Raw genomic sequence first — 25,337 nt, 5'->3', positions numbered from 1 at the left:
AATTGTAACAAGCGTATATTAAATCCATTGGCCCGGAATATCGTTAATAATATTATTAATCGTTAACGTGTAGATAATGGAATTACATTAGAATCTGTGCTATTTGTTATAAAATATGTAGCTGACACGTGGCGTCCTTAATGTCATATTTATAGAAAAGCATTAAATATATATGGAAAAATATATAAAAAAATATTGTATTATTATTATTATATACACCGACAAAGTATGTAGTATTAGTGTCACGCAATCACAAGGGTTTATATAGAAGCGGCAACGTCATAAGAGTGCGTCGTGCCGTTAGCCGTCACGGCATTCAAGTTCGTCTTATCCCCCCCCCCTCCAAAAGGGTGTTACAAATTATTAAAAATCAATAAATTTAAATAATTTTATATTTGTAAGGCCATTTTGCGAAACATTTTTGAATATTCGACCTTTTACCTAATAGTTCTCAATACTTGAAGGTCCAACCAGTGACCTTCACAGTTACTCATACCGTTGATCTATTAAGATTTCTTTCAATTTGCAAAATCAAAGGCATTCTATAAGATCCCGATATTACGAATGTTCATTTAACCTTAGAAACAAAGCAATTTTTTGTGCTTATTAAAATAACCTATTCAACTATAAATATTTAAATAGCAATTATTATTTTTATTCATATTATAGTCAATAATGAATACTAATAAAATTATTTAATTATTATTTTATTAATACTAACTGATTTAGATGTAGATTTTATATAATATTCATTGATATTAATTTCACTAGTGTCATCGGCATAACTTCATACAATATGTCAGACAGTTAGCATTATTCAGTTATGTCGTAATGTCGCTGGAATCCATTTCCATTCTAGAAACCATTTTGTACAAATTTACATCTCTTAACTATCGCACTGGGTGCAACATCTTGACCTTTTGTTTACATCGGCAGTATCGTTTTCAAAAGTCATACCTCATCGTTGATACACGTTTTTGTAATTAATTTAATCTTTGTATATAACAACATTAAATTTATAGTATCATTGACAAATTATCGTATTATTTTATCAATTTAAGTCGACTTGTCTATTGTTATGTATACTTCTATACTGTTATTAAAAAAAAGAAAGTGACTCTCTCTGTTACTAAAATAATAAGATAAATTGTAGAGCGAAAAAAAGAATATAATTGCAATTTTAGTATCATGATAAACAACTGCGTTATTGCAAAAAAAAAAAACAAAAACACTTTATTCTTAAATGGCAGAAAAAAACTCGTAGGAAGTCTTAGTCGATAATTGACGAATTCCGTGGTCGAGTAGTGTACTGATTTTCATGGGTACGTCACTTCGAGGTCCCGGGTTCGACTCTCGGACGAGAAGACGTAGAAAAAGTTCATTAGTTTTCTATTTTGTCTTGAGTCTGGGTGTACGTGGTACCGTCATTACTTTTAAATTTTCCATAACACAAGTGCTTTAGCTACTTACATTGGGATCAGAGTAATATACGTGATGTTGTCCAATATTTATTTATTTATTTATATTTATAATTTCAAGTAACGCCTTCGCGGATCACATAAATTTTATTTGACGTAATTGAAGTATTAAGAACTAATAAGCGGGTACTGTTTGAGCTAATGATAATTGAAATCAAGACAAATTAATTACTTTGTACATCGTTACCACACCAACAAATATTCAACTATTTAATAGACAAGAATATGTTTAAACATCGCAATTGTAAATTTTATGACTATTCTAAAGTATTTCTATAAAAACTGATATGAGTCGAGAATTAATGATGGTTCGATATCAGCTCATAATATTTGGACAAAAAAATGGACCAACTTTTGATCCATTTAGTTTAAATATATAAAGATTTTATTCAAACGATTTTTGTTGCTTCAGTTTGATTGAAAAACTTTTGAAACTATTCGAATTGATTTTTATTTAGAATATAATGTTTAAAAATATATAAGAATTTACAATTCTATTTCAAATTCATAGTATATTTTTCAATTTATACCGCGTAGAAAAACATACGTAATGGGCGCGTGTAAGTTATTGAAAGGATAAATGTTGAGCTTATTATAGAATACCTAAACTATTCCAATGTGAGACTTGGCAAAATAACATATCTCCCGTACAATTAATTATATTTTGTGACCACGCGTAACAAAATATCTTAATGTCCAATTGCTAGTCTTCTCGTTAAGAAATCGCTTAATCCGTTAATATGATGCGGGTTCTCTAAAAACATCGTGTCCAAGATTTCTTCTAAAACAGTAGATATAAAAAAAAACAATGTTTTTATTAACCGTATAAAACATAAAATATAAATGTATGTACATATATGTGTGTTATGTTTGAAATAAAATTTATAAAATATAATTCAAATAAACAACAAATGCACGAACAAAAAACTGTCATATATATTTATTTTATAGAAAAATAATTAATTTGAATGAAAATAATTATTCACAGTGAACTCATTGATAACATTAAATTATGAATAGGCTCAAATTATTCAATGCGTAAATAAAATGTTGCTTGACCTTCAATTTGAGACGTCAGTTACAACCTGATACTCCTTGTCTCTGGATATTTCTTGGCTGAGTGGAACAGGGACACGAGTGCAGCAGCACCTAGTAGCATTTCCCTGTTGACTCTTAGTTCCAATTATTTTGATACATAAATTAATCATCCTACAGCCAGTAGAGACGTTTTAGGAGGCGTGTTATATTTTTCAAAAAATATATATTTTTAAATCGTATTTAATTTCCAGTACATCCATTTCCTGCAAGGTGGATGCGAGATAGCGTTGTGGTTATATAAAATGTACCGGTATATTAATTTTGAAGTCTCCTTTCTAATTACGCTTGTGGTCTACAAAGCTTTTAGGTTGCGGTTTCAATAATAACATAGTGCTATATTTAAATAATTTTATACGAGGAAATGCGGAAACATTCTGTTACTTATAAATTTATTAAATCCTATAGCGAATATTATAAACATATCGAGATCGGTGATGTAATAATGTTTTTTCTATTAATAAACATGCTTTTCTACGTGGTTATTTTCACGTTAAACGTAATTGCTCCGCCCCGTGCATTGTAACGTGATATTATATAATAAATTATTTATTATCTCTTTTGTATACTAATTAATACCTGATAAACCAGCTAATAAATTTACTTATCAAATCGATCTGGTAGTTTCTGAGATAAGCGCGTTCAAATAAGCAAACTTTTCAGGTACTAATATACTTTATTCCAGTAGACTCTACTCTACTTTACTTTGTGCTAGCCCGTCTTTCTATTCTATCGCCAAACAGCAGTACCCACTATTGTTGTGTTCCGGTTTGAAGGGTGAGTAAGTCAGTGTAACTACAGGCACAAAGGATATTGTTATTACTTATTTTCCAATGAGGTGGCACATTGGCAAAGTAAGGAATGATTAATATTTCTTACAGCGCCATTATCTTTGGATGGTGGTGATCACTTACCCTCAAGTGGCCGATTTCCTCGTCCGCCTACCGATATCATAAAAAATGACTCGTACAAGAAAATTTAATTAGTAATTTTTCAAGACTATATTAAACCTACCACGGTTTCTGAGACAAGATGAAGTTGCAAATAGAAAATTCTAAAAATGTTTTCAATTTCAGTAAACTTTTACTTGTGATTTTACATTGAATGATTTTTTTACGATAAACCGGGAACCAGGAATATTCTCGCCTCCATTACCCAGATTGGCAGCTGACATAGATTGGAAACGTCCATGGATAATAATTTAGAACATTTTGCATTTTATTTAATGTATTGAAAAAATAAATTAAATTGTCAACAACGAGTTACATTTAAATAATCTAAATTACTATAATAACAGTAATATTTTTTTTATTAATTAAATTATCTAAATATAATTTATTTATAAATTTTGATACAATTGCTACAAAAAATATAATGAGTGCTTGTTAATTTAACGCTAGCGAACTCTTGTGTAGTTCGCGCGGTTGCCTAACTTTGAATTGTAGAAGCTTTACGAGGCTTGCTATATGCAAATTTGATTCACGTTTTACATTAGGGATGTTACTCGACTTATCCTCCGTTATCGTTTAAAGGCACTAAGTCTACAAGTGTATTCCGTTTACAAAAACTAACAAAATAATTTTATAATATCATCTTGTGCAAGGTCCTTATACTCACACACATAAACCTATCGCCAAACTTATAGAGGTTTAAAGGTAATCACATCAATACAAAATATTAACTGAGTATTGCTGTGATCTGATTTAAAAGATTAGTTATTAGTCTGCGTACAAGAGACTCCGCTTCTTAATTATCTTCATCGTTAGCCAATTTTACAGCTGGACTAAGGCCTCTCCCAAAGCTTCGCCGTCCGCATTCAGTCGGGACCCATCACCAGGTCATCGTTTAATCTGACTAGGGGGCGTACTACGCTACATTTGCGTTCCGCGGTTTACTCTCGTAGACTCGTCTGCTCTAACGGCTATCTTTCCTTCAACATACGCGACCCACTGCCATTTCAGTCTGCAATTTATCATTTTATACAAAAACTATAACGGCTAAATGTTGCACATAGTTCATTATCGCCTGAATATATCAATATGAGTTTATTAACATGGAAAACTACGTATTCAAATTATTATTTTTCATTGAATTGGCTCATTTATTAAATAAAACAGGCTATTAATTTTTTTCTTTTTAATTAATATCTTAATTTGTTATAATTATACGAGAATTATAAGTCAATTATAAGTATTTTTGTGATGTCTTCTAGACGCGTATGCTATTGCCTCTTTAAATAGAGAGACTCAGTCTTGAATAAGTTAGATCTTAGGTCATAAAAATATCTTATAAATAGTTTCTTTTAACTTAGATTTCAAATTACATAAGTTTGGTGAGGTCGATCATGTCATAAAAAATATTTTTATTAAATTTATTTCGGCACATTAAAAAAATTACTTTTTGTAAAACTAGGGGTTTGTTTTGAAAAAAGTTGTAAATATGCAAATACATATTTACACTCATAGTTTACCTTATTATCCTAATATATTCTTACTGTTGGTGTTTGTTACGATATCGCACGAGAAAGTGAAAAATTAAGAGATATATTTGCTTTAACGGTTTTCACAAAAAAGTAGCCATGCCTTGGAGTACATAAATTCGGTTCAGTGATTTCGCCGGGAAAGAGCAACAAAGAGATAGACAGAGTAACTATAGCAATTATAATATTAGCACAGAATAGTATAGATGATGAGAAAAGATGGAGTTTGGAAATCTGTACTTAAAGTCAAATGAAACTAAGCGAAGTTATAAGTAGATATTACCACATTTTTCACAAATTTTGACATAGCTAAGGTAAGCAAGTTGAGTGAGTCATTATAGTTATAAGCCTACAACGTAATGTAGCATGGAAACCTAATATATATGACCCCGTGATGATGTTTGTTTAGGAAAGGACGTAGCTATTATCAGTAGGTTCAGCTTACTTGAAAGTTTACCTGTGTACGACGAAGAAAAAAAATACGGCAAAATCAAATACTCTTATATCTAAGGGATTAGCCCTTAGAGTCGAGTGTATTTGATTATGGTTGAGTTACAGGAGTAGCCAACAGAGTTGAAAATGATTTGATTTCAGAGTACAAATGCAGCCTGTCGTAACTTTTCTATTTGAATGTATAAATTCAGCAAAACCTGTGTTGAATGTATTTGTCTTGCATGTATTTATTTTAAAAACTGTTTTATATCATTGTGATACACTGATACATATTACACAAAAGGCCAATTATTAGTTTAATATTCTTAGTATGTAAGTATCACAGTTATAATTACTGTTAATCAATAAAAACGTTAGCTAAAAAATATCAAAACATGTTATTGCTTTTTGGCGCGTAAATAAATTTAGCAAAACTAGCACAGATGTAATACTATTTAGTCTTCTTTTACTATACTATTTATCAATAAAATACTTTTGTCATATATAAACATGATATGCTACTTAGAAGCACATGATTGAAATAAGCTTGTTTCGTGGCTACGATGACAATGCATGTGTTTTATATGCCCAGGAGAAACTTATCTTCAAATAAAGTAATAGTCTGTTTATGCCCCCACTGCTAGGCTCAGGTCTTGTCTTCCTTTGAAGAGAAAGTTAGGAGCTAGGATACGATTGGTGGATACAGTTTATTGAAATTAGACAATTTCAGATTTCCTCACGATGTTTTCCTTTGTTCGAGTTATTGTAAATAAAAATTAAGCACATGAAGATATAATGGTGCTTGCGTAGGTATGAACCCTCACTCAAAGATTGAGACGTTCAAATCACTGGGCCATCTTAGATCTCAGTTCTTTGAATATTTGATATTTTTTATTAGAATAAAAAAATACTTTTACTAGAAATTCGTTTAAAAGGATGATTAAGTTGGAGTATACTTATGTAGTATTTGATTCGAACGCTTAGCACACAGCTAACGGACTGCTACTGTGAAGTGGACGCTTGTTTGCGGTCGAGAGAACTGTTCCAATGCTCCCAAATAGCATTACGATTCACCGATTGTGGTTAGAATTTCAAGTATAATGAAATTAACTTATTTGTACACTAGACGGAAATATGTTTAACTTACGTCGAACGATAATACACAGACACGTATATTCTTTTTAAAAATCATTTATATGAATTTGTTTTTCTAAAGTTAGTTGATCTAAAACTGTTACTGCTTGAATTTATTTGAATAAGTGTAATTGGTACTATGAATATAAAATAAGTATATTATTGAAGTATATATACACTACAAGTACTTCTATGAATAAGATATTGTCTGTAGTGGTTTTACTTCAATATAGTTTTATGGTTTTTTATTTCTATTAGGAATTAATAGGTTGTTTATCGAAGTTTTCCTTCAACTCCGAGTCCGGGATGAATGATAAAAACATATTAATATAGTGATGTTTGATTTGAAGTCAAAATCATCGGTAAAGACGCACTTGTAACCACTGGGCCATCACGACTCACTTTTAATAAATCACCGAGTTTTTGTTTACTTTAATGAAAGCGAAAACACTCGCTTAGTCTTAATATATATATATCTCTTAGTTGCATCACATATAGTAAAAATTTTAATTATAAATAATTATAACAAATCAAAATTGAAAATAGTAATACTAACAGCATTTTCCAGTTGAAATACATCTCCGTTTTTCTGGGTATAAAATGAACCAGCCAGTCCTTCTGTCACCAATCAAATGAAATCCAATCGAAAAAACCTAATTCAAGTAGGCTCAAGCCTTTTTGAGTCGTCATTTTAGAGAACTATATTAATTGTAAAGCTACTATCGCTAGCAAGAAACTCAGAAGTTACTCTTAGCCAATATTTGAAGTAAATTAATTATGTACAAAGTTATGTCAATCTTATACAATTAATTTTATATAATATATCATTCCGTTATTTGATCATCTACGTATATAATTTTGTGTTGAGTAAAACGCCTTATTTATGAATGTTTTATACCAAACGATTTAAATTTATAAATTGACAAATGGAGGCAATATGGAGTATTATATGATTTATATGTATATTTTTTAAACGAAATTACAATTTATTTAAAATTACACGCACGCACACAAACACGGACGCGCACACGTACGCACGATTAAAACCTGTATATAGTTTGAAAATATTCTCCTACTACAACTGATGGAATTTCGGTTTCTATGTCTGTTTAACGAATGTCAATATTTTCCTCTCGTACAGCCATACAGCCTATGTCCTTAATTCATTGGAAACTAGAGAGTTTAAATTTGTACGGGTCCATGATTATTATGTAGGGACATAATAATCATGGACCCGTACAAATTTAAGTACGTACTGGTAGTTATAGATGTTTGAAACAGATATTTATTGCCAATACAAAAAAGATAAAATGGTTAAATGTTGCTTATTAAAAAAAAAAATTACTTATTACTAATTTGTAAACAGTTTTACAGCAATCGGAAATTTATTTACTTAAGCTATTTTAAGACTGAACCTTCATTAAAATGATAAAACGATAATTTAAATTGTAATTTTGACAATATATTTGTAAATCTTATAAAACACTATTAAAAAATGTATGTTATCGTAATTCTCTTAAACTTCTACCAAATGAGTTTTGGAACACCAAATAAAATAGATATTGTTGTAATGTAATAAATATATAATACATTTATATGTAAAATATTTACATGGTAAAATTTATCGAAACGAGAAAACCTTGAAAGTTTATTTTCGGACGTCGCTCGATCAAATCGAGGAACGTTTTATGAATTTATATGAGCGAAAATAAGTAAAATGTTTTGTCTGATATACGTAAAGCAAGGACAGACTCAACATCCGAATTATGAAATGTAGTAACTGTTTTTTTCGAACCCAAATACCAATCTTGGGACCACGAATACAATCATTATGGTGTTTAAATTTAGACAATTGGTCACCATTGTCCGTAGACGTTGGTGCCGTAAGAAATTTTAATAATTCCTTACATATCCATGGCACCACCAACCTTGGGAACTAAGTTATTAAGACCCCTGTACCCGTAGTCACACTGTCTTACTTAATTTTAATACCGGTAAAACACAATAAAACAAAGTATTATTGCTGGGCGGTTATTACTATCTCGTCGGTCTTGAACGTATGATCGTTCATTATTCCTTAGAAAATCATTATATCGTCTTGGCTCATATAAGTTGCGCTACGTCGTTAATTGTTGAGGTGCATAGTAAAATTTTAATTTCGATTTCTCAAAATACGTTCAAAAATACGATTTTATAGAAGATTTTGTTTTTTCTTTCCAGGTCGTTGAGAGGCGCCGGTTCTTTTCAAAACTGGGGCTACAAATGAGCTTCAATGTTTAGAAGAGGACGTAAGACGCGTTACATCCGCGTTATCCTGAAGGCAGGGGCGTGGAAACGAGTGCCGATGAAGTTGCTGAAGTGGGGGAGAAAGATGCCTTCCACTAGACAATACGATCTGGTTCCGAACGATGAGTATGATCCGAGGATACCTCTACATCCGGATGAAGCATTCAATTATGGAATCACTTTCCATGCTAAGGTTAGTAATTGTTGAAATTTTGTGATCATTGTTTAATAAATGGACCGACTTTAAAATTCACTTGGTAGAGCTTTGTGCAAGCCCGTCTGGGTAGCACACACTCATCAAATATTCTACCGCCAAGCTTGTTATTTTTGTGTTCCGGTTGGAAGGGTGAGTGAGCCGGTGTAACTTCAGATACAAGGGACATAACACCTTAAGTAAGGGATAGTTAATAATTCTAACAGTCGGAAGACCTATGGACCGCGATGACCACTTAACTTCATTTACTGTTCCATACGTAGATCTGCCTAACAATTACATAAAAAAAAGTGTACACGTTGCCGCGACTGATTGTAAAATAAACGAAGTACGTTATACCTCAAAATCACATTCTGGAGCTGTCGCTATTACCTAAGTAACTGACAGCTCATTCACCGTTATCATTTATCTCATGATGATATGAAATCCAAATATATTACGTGTCAGCTCATTGTTTATAAAAAATGCTGATGTGCTATTTTTCTTAATAAGCGTCCGGAAAATGATAATAGATTTGGTTGGGAGTTTGTTTATTACAACTCTGTAATCTCAGGATGTAACAGTCCGATTTGAAATAAGATTTTTGTGTTAAATAGTTTATTTATTGTTAAGGTTTTATGTTATATAGCATCACGCCACGACACATAGGGAGCATTGAGGTTAAACACGTACCGCGCAGAGCAGTTAGTCCTACTTTTAAATAAATCAAAATGGGCATGTTTTCATTGTTAGTTTAAAAATCTAAGCATTTATAGACCAGGGATAGGGAAAAATAAAACTCTTACAGGAATCATTTAATGTATTTAAGACCTATGTAAGTTCGGTTTTTGTCCGTTCTAGGCTTTGAGAAATAATTTTAATTTATACAACGCTTTGGTAACTTATAAACTGTGGTCGCTAACAAAGTTTTGTTTGAAAATTCAACGTCGTCAAAACAATTTCCTTGCTCTTAATTAAATAAAGTAATAAAGCGTTATAAGTAATATTATTTTAGAAGTAAATTACAATTTGTTATAACTCTTATTATTTACAATTAAATGGATGGGTTTCCACGGCTCGTGATCGTTTTCTTCGCAAGTTATCCCTATGGTTAATTTGCCACCGATTTAACAATTCAAATAGAAAAAGTCGTTAATATTGTTATTTGTTATTTTTTACGGAATAACCTTTGAAAGTTTCAATAACATCAGTTTCATTTAAAAATTACACAAATAAACACTATTATATATATATATATATATATAAATATATATAAATTAAGCTCTTTCTCTCTTCATTTAATTTGAATTTCCCGCTCAATACCTTAGAGGTTTTACGTCAAAAATTGTGTCTATGTCGGCAGCACTTTGCTCTATGTCAATTCTAGAAATTAATCTATAAAAAAATTGTGTTTAGTTTGGTACAGTAAACCTCGTTTTTTAAAGGAAATTATTTCTATCCAGATTGTAATTAATAATATTTGATTAATAATAATGGTAAATAAGTAAGTAGTAGAAAATATTTGTGTTTGCAAATATATCTTTATTTTGTGGCATAGGTTTGGCATATGGGGTACCTGATGGTAAGTCACCACCGCCCATAGCCAAAGGCACTGTAAGAAATATTAACCACTCCTTATATTGCCAATGGGTGGCGCATTGGCGATGTAACTGCCTAACCCTCCCTTCAAACCGGAACACAACAATACTGAGTACTGTAATTGTTTGGCGGTAGAATATCTGATGAGTGGGTGGAACCTACCCAGACGGGCTTGCACAAGGCTCTACCACCAATATAATAAATGTGACAATGGTAAAAATAAATTTCTCTTTACAGAGCAACATTTTTATTTTTTGTTTCAATGAACAATCTAATTGAAACATAATTTATATTGTTTAGTCATCAAGCAGTTTTTATTAATCACGCTCAGTCATTGATCTTACGTTTTTAATATGTGTTATAAGTTCATAGGCAGCTAATAAGTATTGAAAATAAATTGAATATATAATTTATTATTTAAATTGAATAAAATTACGCGATCATTTAAGTCGGTACGTCATTCTTACGTATATTAACTTTTTTTAAACGGAATCGCTTCGCCCATGTAATAAAAATCACAATAAGCCTTCCTTTTACTAATTTTCTCATGATATTACGTTTTTATGAGTTTTATAAGAAAGAAGGATAATCTAAATCTTGTTATATGATGTAATTTACCTCTATGCAAAGAGGAAGCCTCTAAAAGCATCGTAAGGATAGGAGCTATTACTGGCTTATCTGTTCATGGTTAAAAATAGTTTTTTAGTTGAGTATTTTATTAATTTGTCGATGTACATTAGATTTATAACTGTAATGTTATCTCAATTAAGTTTATTTATAAAGGGTTCTATCAATATTAATTATTAATGTTGTCTGTACGAATAATATCTGTATATACTAGTATTATAAATGTGAGAGTAACTTGATTTAACGATTTGTTTATGGCGATAGTTCCAGTCCCAGAAAAGGACATAGGCTACTTATTTAATTCATCCCTCAAGGGGCTAAAATCTGGGGTGAAGGTTTGTTTTATATATGAAAAGGTTTAAATTGCGCAGAGAAAGCTACCGGTTTACCCTGTGTGTAGTAAACATTTGTTGGTCAAAAGTACTTTTGTCCAATGTCATAAGTGAAATACCGCATATCAGAAAGTACAAGGAACAATGAGCTCGTGTTATACCCATTACGCGCGCTTATAAAGACAAATCATTTGGTGGTCTACCATCTTCGTATACCAACATACTTCGTTCCAGGTAGGAATTATCGACTCATCACTCAGAATAAGTAGGTATGATTAAATTTAAATTTAAATTTTGTACAACATCACATACATTGATCCCAATGTAAGTAGCTAAAGCACTTGTGTTATGGAAATCAGAAGTAACGACGGTACCACATACACCCAGACCCAAGACAACATAGAACTAATGAAATTTTTCTACGTCGTCTCGGCCGGGAATCGAACCCGGGACCAAGGAGTGGCGTACCCATGAAAACCGGTGTACACCACTCGACCACAGAGTCGTCAAATAGATTTTTTGATTTTTTGATTGAGTTGATTATTGTTTAGACGCGATTACGAGATGACGTAATCGCCAAACAGCGACACTTATTAATGCAATACGATTGTGTTTCGGTTTGCGTAGTTAGGGTGCTAAAGGACAATTAAAATGCACATCTTAGTTTCCAAAGCGACACATTGATAATGTGTAACATATGGACGCCAGTGATCACCTATGATCGTATTTAAAATAAAACAATATTAATATTATATCACTCCAAAGGACTTTTAACGAATTTCGTCAAGTTTAACGGGAAAGTAGTTTTGAACGAGATGAAGTTCGGACTGCAACATTGTATATTATAAAGGTAGAGAGTTTGTATAGAAGCGCCAATCTCAAAAACTACCCAATTTGAATAACTCGTTTTGCCATTGTTTAGTTAGCGCGATAATAGATAAAGGTTTGCGTTGAGATGTAAAATAGTAGTAATCGAGGAGCTCTTGTTTAAGTTTGAAATATGTTTACAGATACATAAGTGAATGAGGTGAAATTATTAAAACATAGAATATATATTTTAATTTTTTTTTTTTGCGACTTAGGCTAAAGTAAGTTTAAAACGATGTTCGAGACCGATTTCGGTCGCGGTCATTCTCGACGGAGGTAGTGGTGGTGTGTGTACAAATACAAGTGCATTATCAATTTCTTCGATCTCGTAATCCGGGATGGCAATCCGGGAACACAACTCAGTGGTAGAATCAAATGCTTCGCGTGTTTTCCGGGGTACGAGAGGGTTAATACTGTCTACTGATTTTCTTTACCTACTAGACCAACGAAGTAATGAATGTCGTGTACGAAGATTTGATATTTATTATAAACTTTATTATATTATATTATAAACTTACTTTTACTATATTATATTATAAACTTGAAAGATGACGGTTATATTTTAACACGAAATTATACGGAAATAATTAATGTATAAACGATTCTATGCATTCTATATAGAATTAATTCCAAGCAAGTGACCACTATTATCTGGGTTTAGTTAGTCGTCGACGACCTCTTAACTTAATCAACATCTACTTGTGACTTGCGAATGTTAATCTTAACTATTTAACGACATTTACATAACATTATGTGACCTGTTTTCCTCTTATAAATATTTTAATGAGTTTATGTTACATTTTATTTAAAAATATGTTTACACCTTATATACTTAATAAGCTTAATAGTTTTATTGATATATTTTTTCAATACTCTTTTTTTTCAGTAAAAACTTGTACAGTCATTATGAATATATTATAATATCATAAACTAGTATAATTTTTAAAATAATAAGTACACAATTATATTTTACATTAAAAAAGAACTTTTTTTAAAATCATTAAATTAAGAATATAATATGTTGGTCATTGCAAAGTTATGTAGGTCAGAAAAAATTACACGTATCAAAAAGCCCGTGCCCACGGTTGGTGGCGCATTGGTGATGTAAGGAATGGTGAATATTTCTTACAATGCCATTGTCTATGGGAGGTGACCATTTAACATCAGGTGGCCCATTTGCTTGTCTGCCTATCGTGATCATAAAAAAAAATGAGATATATGCGAAATATCAAAAGAATTGTTTTGACATAATCGCAGTTTCCATTATGAATTCGAATTTAATGATGGGTATGTGATTTCATTCGAGAAAAAGAGTAACTGCTTAAATTACCGTAGTTACTATGAGTAAGTTAATTAGAGTTACCGTAGTAATTTAATTCTGTTTTCCTGTAATTAGACGATTCAAAAGGGCTTTTAGAACAAAATATTCTTAGAATGTAAGATGAATAACAAAATATTACAAATATATTTAATATAGAGAATTTCGCTTAGTATAAGGTAGGCGTTTTAACTTAACGTATCCTTTTTAGACAAGGTCGAAACAGCCCTAGGGAGCCATCAATATCTCTACTAAGCTGATTATATTATACTATCAGTATCGGTTATGTTATAAAAGAAAAATCTTCCTTTTAACAAAAGGAAGAAAACATTTGAATATCTGATTAAATTTTATATTTAAACAATGGATTTGCTTAATACTGGTAATTAGATACATTTAAAAAGTACAAAAATTATAATATTTTTTTTACATTTAAATTGATATAAATCGTATAAACCAAGTATAATCTTATCTAAACTTGAAATCATATTGTAACATTAAATAATAACAAACATTTCCTTAATGTATAAATGTTATATTCTTTAATTAAATCCAAGATGTCCGCCAGATTTCAACCTCGAATTTTATCAATCCCTTAATCAACTAAAAGGAAACTTTTGTACCTACACATGGTTATTTTATATGTAAGTCCTTTACCCACAACATAGTATATATTATTATGTGTATATCGTATATCTAATGAGTGAAATATTGGTTTTATTAAAATTTAGACTCATAACCTAAACTTGAATACGGATAAATGTGTTATTGTTAAGATGTTATTTATTTTCATAGCTGACCACTCAGATACTGATACTATACTCATTCATCCATACATAATTAATATACTATCAAAGTTGTGGTCTAAAATTTTATATTCTTAATGCCTATATTTACAGTATTTTTAAACCAGTCGCATATATCTGGCGAAGGAAATAACAGAAACAGTCTACAAGATATGATTTTATTAAAATAAGCTTCGAGCAAGTCCTTACAGCAGAAAGATATGCCTTTGTCCATTGAGTCGTTAAGGCTTATACTTTGAAACATTAATAGTATTCAACCTACATGCTAGTTCTACCGAATTATAATTTCATATTCTAGAGGTTGTTTTTTAAACAAAACATTTTTATTACTCACATAGTTTAACAAACACAAATGTCGTGGTGACAAGCGACGACTCAAACGGATGAATTGACAAGACGACAAAGATTAATTAATTTTGATTTTATTCTAAATATGAATAATTTGAAATTGAAATCTTTACCAAATAAAATCGATAGCCTAAATAATATACTAGCATCTATTTTTATGTAGAACATTATACTTACAAATGCTTATATTGTAAGCGCTCTGATCGGCCATCTTTGGACAAATGCTTTTATTGACGTGATATGGAAGTTATAATGGGTCCATTTTCTTCGTATTTGACAGATCGCTGCGTAATGATGTCCCTAGATTTCGGTTTTATGTTAGAAGTATAATATGTATAGTATTTTTCGTTATACTTATAGATATGATATTGATTAAAATACTTTTAACTGAAAAATACGATTAAACTTGAGCCGAGATGGTCCAGTGGTTAGTTACACGTGCATATCAATCGATGATTGCGGTTTCAAACAAGCACCACTGAATTTTCATATGCTTAATTTGTGTTTATATTTCATCTTGTGCTCGGTGGTGAAGGAAAACATCATGAGGAAACCTGCATGTGTCTAATTTCAACGAAATTCTGCCACATGTGTATCCACCATCTATCACTGGCGCAGCGTGTTGGAATATGCTCCAAAACCTTCTCTTCAAAGAGAGAAGAGGCCTTAGCCCAGCAGTGGAAAATTTGCAGACTGTTAATGTGTAATGTGTATAATAGTTAAACTCTGCCTTGTACTGACGTTTTGTAAATACTCACCTGAGTGAGTATCGGTCTACAATAGTTGATACTACTGTTTTATGGATAAACGAGTTGTTCAGTATTATTAAAGGCACGAAGGTGATAATCTAATATCGAGTGGAAATAGAGTGGTTTAAATTGATGTATGCTAGTGAATATTTATACGGTTTAAATTTATCGAGTCAAAGAACGAGACGATGAATTCGTCAAAGCCAATGTAATCCCGGCTTAGGGGCATCGGAGCCTAACTGATACATACTCGGCGTTACCTTCACGTTTATAAGGTTGGAACCTTATAAAAACGGACCCGAATATATGAATTTTTATACGCTTTCGTTCTTTCTGAAGGAACTTTAACAAGTCCGTCGATGTCATTACACGTGACAAAGGTTGACGTTCATTTACGTGTCGATAGAATATTTCAGCGTTGCAGAGGTCAATGAACCTTAAGTTTGAATAATTAACATATACGTGTGTACTTTTTATTTTTCATATAGGATTTTTTGGTTTGGTTACATTATTTAATTTGTGTTATTTATTTTTTAAATGTAACTTAGTAGTATTACTATTTTAAATTTAGAACGTAATAAAGGAAACGACTTTATTTATAAAATTAATGAAACGCAATCGGACGAAGACTGAAAGTTTTGTTTAAATTTTATTTCGTATTCTTAATTAAAAAGCAAAGTTGTTAAATTGAAGGTGATATTTTGGAAAGACACTGGCTGTTTTTTTATTATGCTATTAATAGTTGTAATTTATACTAATATTATAAATAACTCGGTCTCTCTAAAGCTCTTCCACGACCAGGCCATTGAACCTCAAGGACAGAGGCTGGATTTTTTTTTTCCTAATACCTTACGACCAACGTTCAAAAACGCCAAACTATTGATGAGGAACCCGATACGAACTTCTTGGTCCGGGATTTGAATCTACAGCCTTAGAACCAAACTCTACACCAATAAAACTTTTCTGTCTCTCTGTACAAACTCTGGGAGGTCCAACAACTGAAGTAAAATTATTTGACATGTCTCGGTCATGTTACACAGGAAGGACGTGATCAAATTATTTAAGCCACCTGTTTAAATTTAGGTTAATTGTTACCTGCTCGCTTGTGCTTACACTTTTAAACGCCTCCTTGATTCCGCTTGTGGCTCCTCCCGCGTATGTCTTTCTGTTATAGGTGTTGGGTATATTTTTCTGGGACATTAAATGATCCTATGTGCTATTCAAAACTATAATCTGTCTCTGTCTATATAATAACTATAAAATATTTAATAAGTAAAAACGTATCACGTTATTCAGATTAAGGTTCATTGACCTCTGCAACGCTGAAATATTCTATCGACACGTAAGTTAACGTCAACCTTTGTCACGTGTAATGACATCGTCGGACTTGTTAAAGTTCCTTCAGAAAGAACGAAAGCGTATAAAAATTCATATATTCGGGTCCGTTTTTATAAGGTTCCAACCTTATAAACGTGAAGGTAACGCCGAGTATGTATCAGTTAGGCTCCGATGCCCCTAAGCCGGGATTACATTGGCTTTGACGAATTCATCGTCTCGTTCTTTGACTCGATAAATTTAAACCGTATAAATATTCACTAGCATACATCAATTTAAGCCACTCTATTTTCACTCGATATAAGATCCTTTGTACCTGTAATTAATTTTGCTTTTAAAACCTTATAACTGTTGTTTAATTTATTGATGTTTGATCGTTGAATAACCAATATTATTAAAGTGGTTAGAACTCTCTCACTCATACAAACAGGCGTCTCTACGACACGATTAAATGTATATATATTTATAAAAATTGCAGGTTGTATTTGTGTGTGGTTAATGGTATTAATCGTTACAATGCTAAAATAGAAGTATTACACTTCATTAATTAAAATAACAATTGAAAATTAAGAAAAGGAAAATACATAATATAATTACAAATTAGTTTAGATAAAATAAAATTAAATGATCCTTGTATTAATTACATTAATAAAATAATAAATCTTAAAAAATACTTAACACACACACACATATTAAAAAATTTATTATTTTGGAATATGTTTAAAAATATAAAATACACTCAATAGTGATTATAGATGTGTAATCCTTTTGATCGGTACAGCTAAAAGCAATTAATTAAACTTAGAATTGAATTGACCTTCGCAGATAGTTCATTGTACGTCAACGCCAATCTATTTGAAGGTGCATTTCCCCTTAAATTGTTTTTGTGTTTCGGGATCCTAAACAAAGCTGGTTAACAAGGCATTCTTAATATTATAATTCATCAAATATTATTTATAAAATATTAAGCGTATAATATTACGTCTTTCTTGTAATTAATGAACAATGAGCAATTTATTTAAGACGTACGAGAGAGATCGGATACACTCGCATTTGTGGATATGAGTCTTCTGCTTTATTGTAAGCGTCGTGAATCGGTCTTTTGTGGCCATCTCATTGTGTGTTGGAGTGAATGGAGCCTTCACGGACAGAACAGTCAATTTTGGGTTCCATTCGCGAAATAGCCAATTCTTCGTGACAAAGAACCGACGACAATCCGCTAGAAATATATGACTTTAATAAAATTTAAGACACCTTTCTATTTAAGAGATAGACATATAAATACACCTCGTAAACAATCTCGATATAATGTATAATTTTAGATAGTGTTATTTAATAAATTAGGTTTTATTTTTGTATTAAGTAACAGAGCAAAACGAAAATGTAATTTCCATAAAATGAATACCAGAAGATGCGGTGGGTTTCGGAGAAGGTTTACGTATAAAATTATGATATGACAGAGAGCGTCTGCTGTCGGTTTTGTTTATATTTACGTAATAAAGTTGGAGGATCTGTCCAGTTGAATGCGTTATTTAACTATAAACAATTGTAATCTTACAGTTGAAAAACTCAGTTTAAACTAGAAGTAAACCTGAATTAAACCTGAACTAAACCATAATTTGAATATATTTACGTATCTAATTAGTGAAATGTTTAAAGTTATCTTATATTAAGTTCAATTCGTATGGTAAATCATGTTTGTTTAAGTTTAAAGTAAAAAATAAACGTTAAAAATTTAATTCTTTAATTATTTTTTTTATTTCACGAGTATACGGGCCACCTTATAAATAATCACTGTCGCCCTTATACATAGACATGCGCCACTAACCTTGGGAATTTAGACGGTCACGTACCCTTAAAACCAGATCACACCACTACTAATTATTACTGTTTGATGGTAGAATATCTCATGACTGGTTGATACCATTCCGGAAGTTATCTATAGGACTTTCACAAAGTATGGGTCTTTGTACCGATAATGGTGAAAACACATCAATATAGACAGCCATAACAAAATTTGAACTTATGTTTGGTTAGAAATAAAGGTACAAGTTTTTGCAATATAAACACAATTATCGGATGAAATAAAGTAGCTGGCCGTGAATGCTTTGTAAATATGTCCTCTTGACCGATTTCGGCTATGGCAGCCATCCTCAAGGCAGACCAACCAAATGCACCAGACCATAATTACACTATTTATCCTCACTCTTACAATTCGGACACGACCGGGAAAAGTTTAAGCGCATAATCAACGGAATTACGTACTTTAAGAGTCGTACAGCACGAAAGGGTAAAACTACTGCAAATTTCTCGCCAGTGCTTAATACCAATATTTTTTTATTTAAACAAATCAAAGTCTGAGACATGAACCTCGAGATCAGTGACAGCCAGTCAATAATACATACGATTTACATCAAATATTGTACCCTAAAAAATAATAATATTGATATTTGTTTTACTTTATTACGTTACAATACGTAATTTATTCGCCTCAACCATCATTTAATTATAATTAAACATGTAGCGTGATGCACTTTGCAAATTTCACACCAAATGGATTATCGTGGCAAGGCAAATAAAACAACATTTTTAAAGCTTGCAACACGAACCTTTAACTATATATAATCTGTATTTTTATGTCCGTACAAGGACCGTTATAATCTACATAGACGGAATATGTTCTTGTTAATTGTAGAAAGTTTATTAACGAAGCATTCAACTTACATTAAGCATTAAACGTATAAAATTTACGATAATAGCCGTCAATTTTAAGTTTAATACGGTCTTGTACAACTACTGTTAATAAGTGCTTCTAAGAACAATTTTTGATTAATATTTTGTTATTAAATAAATGAAATATTTACCTTATTATTTTTATAGTCTGTTGTAATTTATCCTTTATATACAGAAATATATTTTTTGTTTGATAAAGCACTATGGGAAACCGTTGGATGCGGGTAGCGCAAGACTGCCCATCCTGGAAATTCTTGGAGGAGTCCTTTGTCCTGGACTGGTGTGGACGTCATCCAGTTGAAGGGATGATGTCTCGTTTTAATTCTATTAATATATATTACCCGTGAAACTGAGCATAAGTCTTATACTATGTAATGTTATATCTCGGATGTCATAAAATGGGTATTAGCGCAGCTCAAGGGCTCAATATCGAACGTGCATTCAGTCGCTCGATAATCCGTATATTTTGCAGTATTGTTAAAAAATTAATAATTTTTAAATCACGCAAAACAGGTGAGCAAATGGTATTCCGTTGCCGTTGCATTGCAATTGTATTACAATAATACTGAATAATAGTCCGAGTAATCACGTCTCTTCTCTTTAAAGGATATTGTCAATAAAAAGTTTTATTTTTTGGTGGTAGATTAAGTGTTGTTATTTAAATTTTTGCGATTCAACGACGATTCTTGCCGCGGTCAAGATTTATACAGTAACTATTTTAATTCATATTTGTATATATTTAAGGACTAAATGTTAATAATTGTTAAAAGGGAGCTTGGATAATAAGCTGTGCCTGTCTTTATCATTTTATTTTCAATATGAAAATGAAATAAAATCTAAAAATAACACACACGCTTACATGACATTATAAATGTAATTTCCATACATTTTCCACGAGATTCCATCCTTTTGACGCGAATGAAAACATTTCCCCGCTTTGCGAGATTCTATTTTCAGTCGTAAATCACCGGAAGGGATACCCCATGTTCCGTGAACCTCACTGAATCATCAGAACGATTGTACAATGTTACAGTTAATAAAAAAAATATTTGCCATATTGTACGTTAAATCATGATTTTTTGTGTGAATTACAGATTACCTTTATAAGTTTTTATTCTATATTAAATCGATAATTGCCTCTTGACCGCGATTTTCACTGGCTGGGATGGGTTTTTCGGTCAAGCTAATGAATATTTTTTATTGATCTCGAACCGTATTTAGGGTTCCTTACCTTTAAAGAAAAAAAAGGAACCTCTATAAGATCACTTCTTTCTTTGTCTGTATGTCTGTGCATTATAATCTATTTATTTTATTACTTATTAAATTACTTTGAGTATTTTATATATAAACTAGATACAGTTGGACAACGATGATGTCTTATTAGGGTCCCTTGGAAGCTGTGAAGGTGAAGATGATACGGTCGTCGGTAACGTGTATCACCGCATCACTCACAAGAGAATCAAAAGATATAGATTACTTCCCGTTGACTTAGAATCGTGCAATTTGTCAATGGAAAGTCGCAATCTTATAAAACTTGATCTCAGTATTGAGGTACGGAACCCTCAGTATGCGTTTTCGTTCACATTTGTCCGGTTTTTTGTCATATCCTGAATTATTATATCCCGTCCTGTCAGATTTCCGTTCCATCCTATTCTATCTAGTTTTATTTTCAGTTAATCCTTTCTTGTACACGTTATCTCTGAATAATAGGTTTAACCCCTCTTTATTTCTTTTTAGTTAGCATAGTTCTATCCTAAGATGTTAAAGATCCGTTCGCCATTCACATCTAGCCAGAACCCACGCTACGTCCAGATCTGGATTTGCCGAACACGGTCTCCATTCAACGACTAGTATAGTCCAACGGTCATTGATCCTACACATAAAACTTACTTATTTACTTACTTGCCTATTATTCTAAAGTTACACTTGTAACATCGCTATATTCATAGTACGTATAGTGTACCATTAACAATAAGACGAGACGGCCCAATGGGTAGAACATGTGAATAAATCACAACTTTGATTATCATCGCGCTCAGCGCTGAAGGAAAACATAATGAGATCTGTATTTAATGCGTTCAGGTTGCTGATGGGGCTGCTGCGATTATGTAGTGCATCGATAATGTTCGCGGAATATCGGGTCGATTGTTTTTACGCCACGAGTCGTAAAAGCGCAACCCTAGAGCGTAAAGTCAGCGGCAGCACCAACAGCATACTTAGAATGATCGCCAGCAGACTTGACTGTTTGTACATCAGTCACTGTTGTGCAATCTCTAACGGAATGGTGCAGCATTGATTAATAACTGTTTTGTTTCTTTTTTAGTCTTATTTATTTTACTAACACTAGGATAAGAAAATTGTTACTAACAATATGGACGTATAAAAATGCACGCAGCCCGCAATAAAGCAACGTGGTGCAAACAGCTCCTTTCCCTTAAGAAGAGAAGAGACGATTACGATCTGAAACTTAACAGTTAACAATATTCACACTAAATTTACTATTTTCATTTTATAAATTTCAATATCACATCAAAACTGACAAACTTTGACAGATTCGTTCGTAGAGTTCCCAAGAGCTTTTGCTCCTGGAATTATAATATTCAAATTATGTTATTTGTATACCTATTTTGTATGGCCTAAAATAGTCCTGAACATCAGTATTATAAATCTCATCAATTTTCGTGCGATTGCTTCTCCTGAATACGAGGCCCATACATTGTAAATACGAGTACACCTCGCCGCAGGCTTTTTTTAAACGGTTATTTTTTATCACCGAAAGCATAATTTAAAATAAACGACATTTAAAAAATAAACTAACTAAACTCTCTTTACAAAATTATTATTTGTGGTTTATGTGTTCATATTATTTTTATATTAAATTTAGGTCATTTATAATTTAAGATATATCTAAAACATAAGTACCTACTAATTTATACAAAAAATAAACGCAATTTTAAAAAACAAACGAAAGCATTTTTTTATAAATATAAAACTAATTTCTATAATTGTTGATATTACCATGACTGAATTTTATTAAAGAAATAACCGAAATATTCCATGCATTATTTAAACATTAAAACAAATTGAACGCCGGACTAAAGATTTGTGTTTAGTTAAATCTCAAAATTTATGATACAACAAATATAAATTTTGTTTTCTTGTTTTCAAAGAAAGAAAACAATTGAGTTACGATTAGTATTGTCTTAAGCGATAAGTTAATTTAACAGTGAATTAATATTTCTTTTTAACACTAATCTTGAACAGAGACACGAAAAAAGCATCAATTATTAGTTGAAATTTATACAATTATGTATATATCAATTATATATATAAATGAAACGAGGCGTGATATAAAGATTTAAAAAAAAAACTAGTAAAAAATATTGATCAAGGTAACAAAAACTCAGATGCGTTTACAGTTACTCTGATATATGTGTATATAAATTGATTAAAATAAAAAAAAATTTCAAGCTAGCTATTACACTAACGAGGCAGTCACGGTGACGTAAATAGTATTAAAGTTGTTCATTTTCAAGCCATTGTGAACGTGACGTGTTACATATGTCTCAATAGATCAATTTAAGTCGACACTTCGATAAGGGAAGGTTACGTCCTTGTAACATTACCGGGTGATTGGATTCTCCCTAACAAATGAGCTACCTAAGCTGACGATAGATACAGGCTTAGTACGGTTAGTCTGCTGCCATATTGCTGTAACGTGGGACCGATTTTAGTTCATTATACAGGTGATTAGTCTATTATTAATGACGGTAGAGATAATATTACCCCGATGAAAGTTCACACAATTTAACCAAAGTTCAAGGATTCAGACAACTCCTGAATTTCTCAACATAGTTATCTTTTAATATATCATCTGTTCAGCGATAAATAAAACATTCGCTGACATTGTTTTCGAATTTATATTCTATTGCAGAATCGTCATATGTATCGAGCAATAGGCGAATACCTTCGAATAAAATGTATCATCGATAAAACTCCGCAAATCTGTTAACACGTATACGAAAATACGAACCGGATTCATCTTTTTATGTACGAACATGTACTGAATATTTTCATGAAACTGAATAAGGTTAAACTTTACAAATTATTTCATTATTTTCCTCTTGATTAACGATAAAAATTTAGCAAATATTAAAAGAAATGATTTGACTCAAGATAAAGTGTACGGTACTCCGCTTTGATTACAAATTTCACGAAGCGATATCGCTTGATTTAACAAATGATTTCGTGTGTCCGCAAATGTAATGAACACGCCATTAACACAGCTACTGAAACCGTTAATAACTCAATATATCAAAATATTACCAAGATAATCGTAAAAGCAGTTACAGAACAGTAGGTGAACCTAGTTTGTACTGTCACCACAAATATTTACTTAATATCAATATGAGCTAAAGACTGAAACACATATGTACTTTATGCATTATTTGACATATTTGTACGAATTTAGCAAATATGGTCGTGCTCGAACTATTAATACGAATACGCGAACACGCCGAAGTAACCCACCGGAGTTCGGAATATAATTTTCAACATTTTATCGTTTCATTGTATACGTAATTTTGTTTCAATGATTATCGGATGTAAATCTTTTAATAATATTTCAAGGACGATATTCAGACGAAACTCGAAACTCACCTCAGCAAACGAACCATTCGCTACAATAACTATAAAATTTATAGGATACACGTATCAAAATCGGATATCATAGTCGCTTGTCAGCATTTTACGAATGAGATACAAAATTAATTCTTAGAGATTCGCCTAATATAATTTCAATGAAGTTAAATGTATATTCTAAAAGTACGATATAAATGTTAAATCAAATAAAAAAGTATCCAATAAACTTCGAATGCTTCGATAATCTTAGAAACAAGCTAGTCTTATAATACAATTTTGAAACTCCATTAGGTTTGGTAGAACAAAATTAAATTTGAAAATGTTATTTGTTCGAGACATTTTATATATTTACTTAAAATTAAACAGACTCCCCAACTACTTACAGGTATATATTAAGAAATTAAGGACACTATATATACATAAATAATAATAAAATTTATCCTTAACCTAAAAAATAAAATATATGTATCAGGATGAAATTGATTTACAGATTGCCTTATGTTTGCGGATTCAGCCCAGCTGAATTTTCATGTGCTTAATTTGTGTTTATAATTCATATCGGACTCGGCGGCAAAGAAAAACATCGTGAGGAAACTTGCATGTGTCCAATTTCAACGAAATTGTGCCACACGTGAATTCACCAACCCACATTGGAGCAGCGTGGTGGAATATGATCCTAGCCTTCTCTTCAAAGGGAGAGGAGGCCTTAGCCTAGAAGTGGGAAATTTACAGGCTGTACATGTTGATTGCATCATAATGCCTCATATTGGTTATTATTTTTTAGAATATTATAATTTACACCGTTTTTATGTTGGTAGAATGATGTGCAGGTGAATTTATAGTGAACAGGTGTTTGTTCTAACACAAGAACCATCTTATAAGTGC

General features: G+C 31.5%; 1 protein-coding gene across 2 annotated transcripts in view; it reads left to right on the top strand.

Moving 5' to 3' along the window:
- Positions 1-25,337, top strand: part of LOC125075986 (carboxyl-terminal PDZ ligand of neuronal nitric oxide synthase protein) — a 201,237-nt gene that overhangs the window by 58,976 nt on the left and 116,924 nt on the right. For both annotated transcript variants that reach the window (XM_047687900.1, XM_047687899.1), the window contains exon 2: positions 8,839-9,097. In XM_047687900.1, the coding sequence (XP_047543856.1) occupies positions 8,891-9,097 (207 nt within the window). In that variant the 5' untranslated portion in view covers positions 8,839-8,890. The remainder of the gene's footprint in view (positions 1-8,838; positions 9,098-25,337) is intronic.

The sequence above is a fragment of the Vanessa atalanta genome, chromosome Z (genome assembly GCF_905147765.1).
Source record: "Vanessa atalanta chromosome Z, ilVanAtal1.2, whole genome shotgun sequence".
In the NCBI taxonomy this organism is placed as follows: Eukaryota; Metazoa; Arthropoda; class Insecta; order Lepidoptera; family Nymphalidae; genus Vanessa; species Vanessa atalanta.
This window is presented reverse-complemented; position numbering and strand designations above follow the sequence as displayed.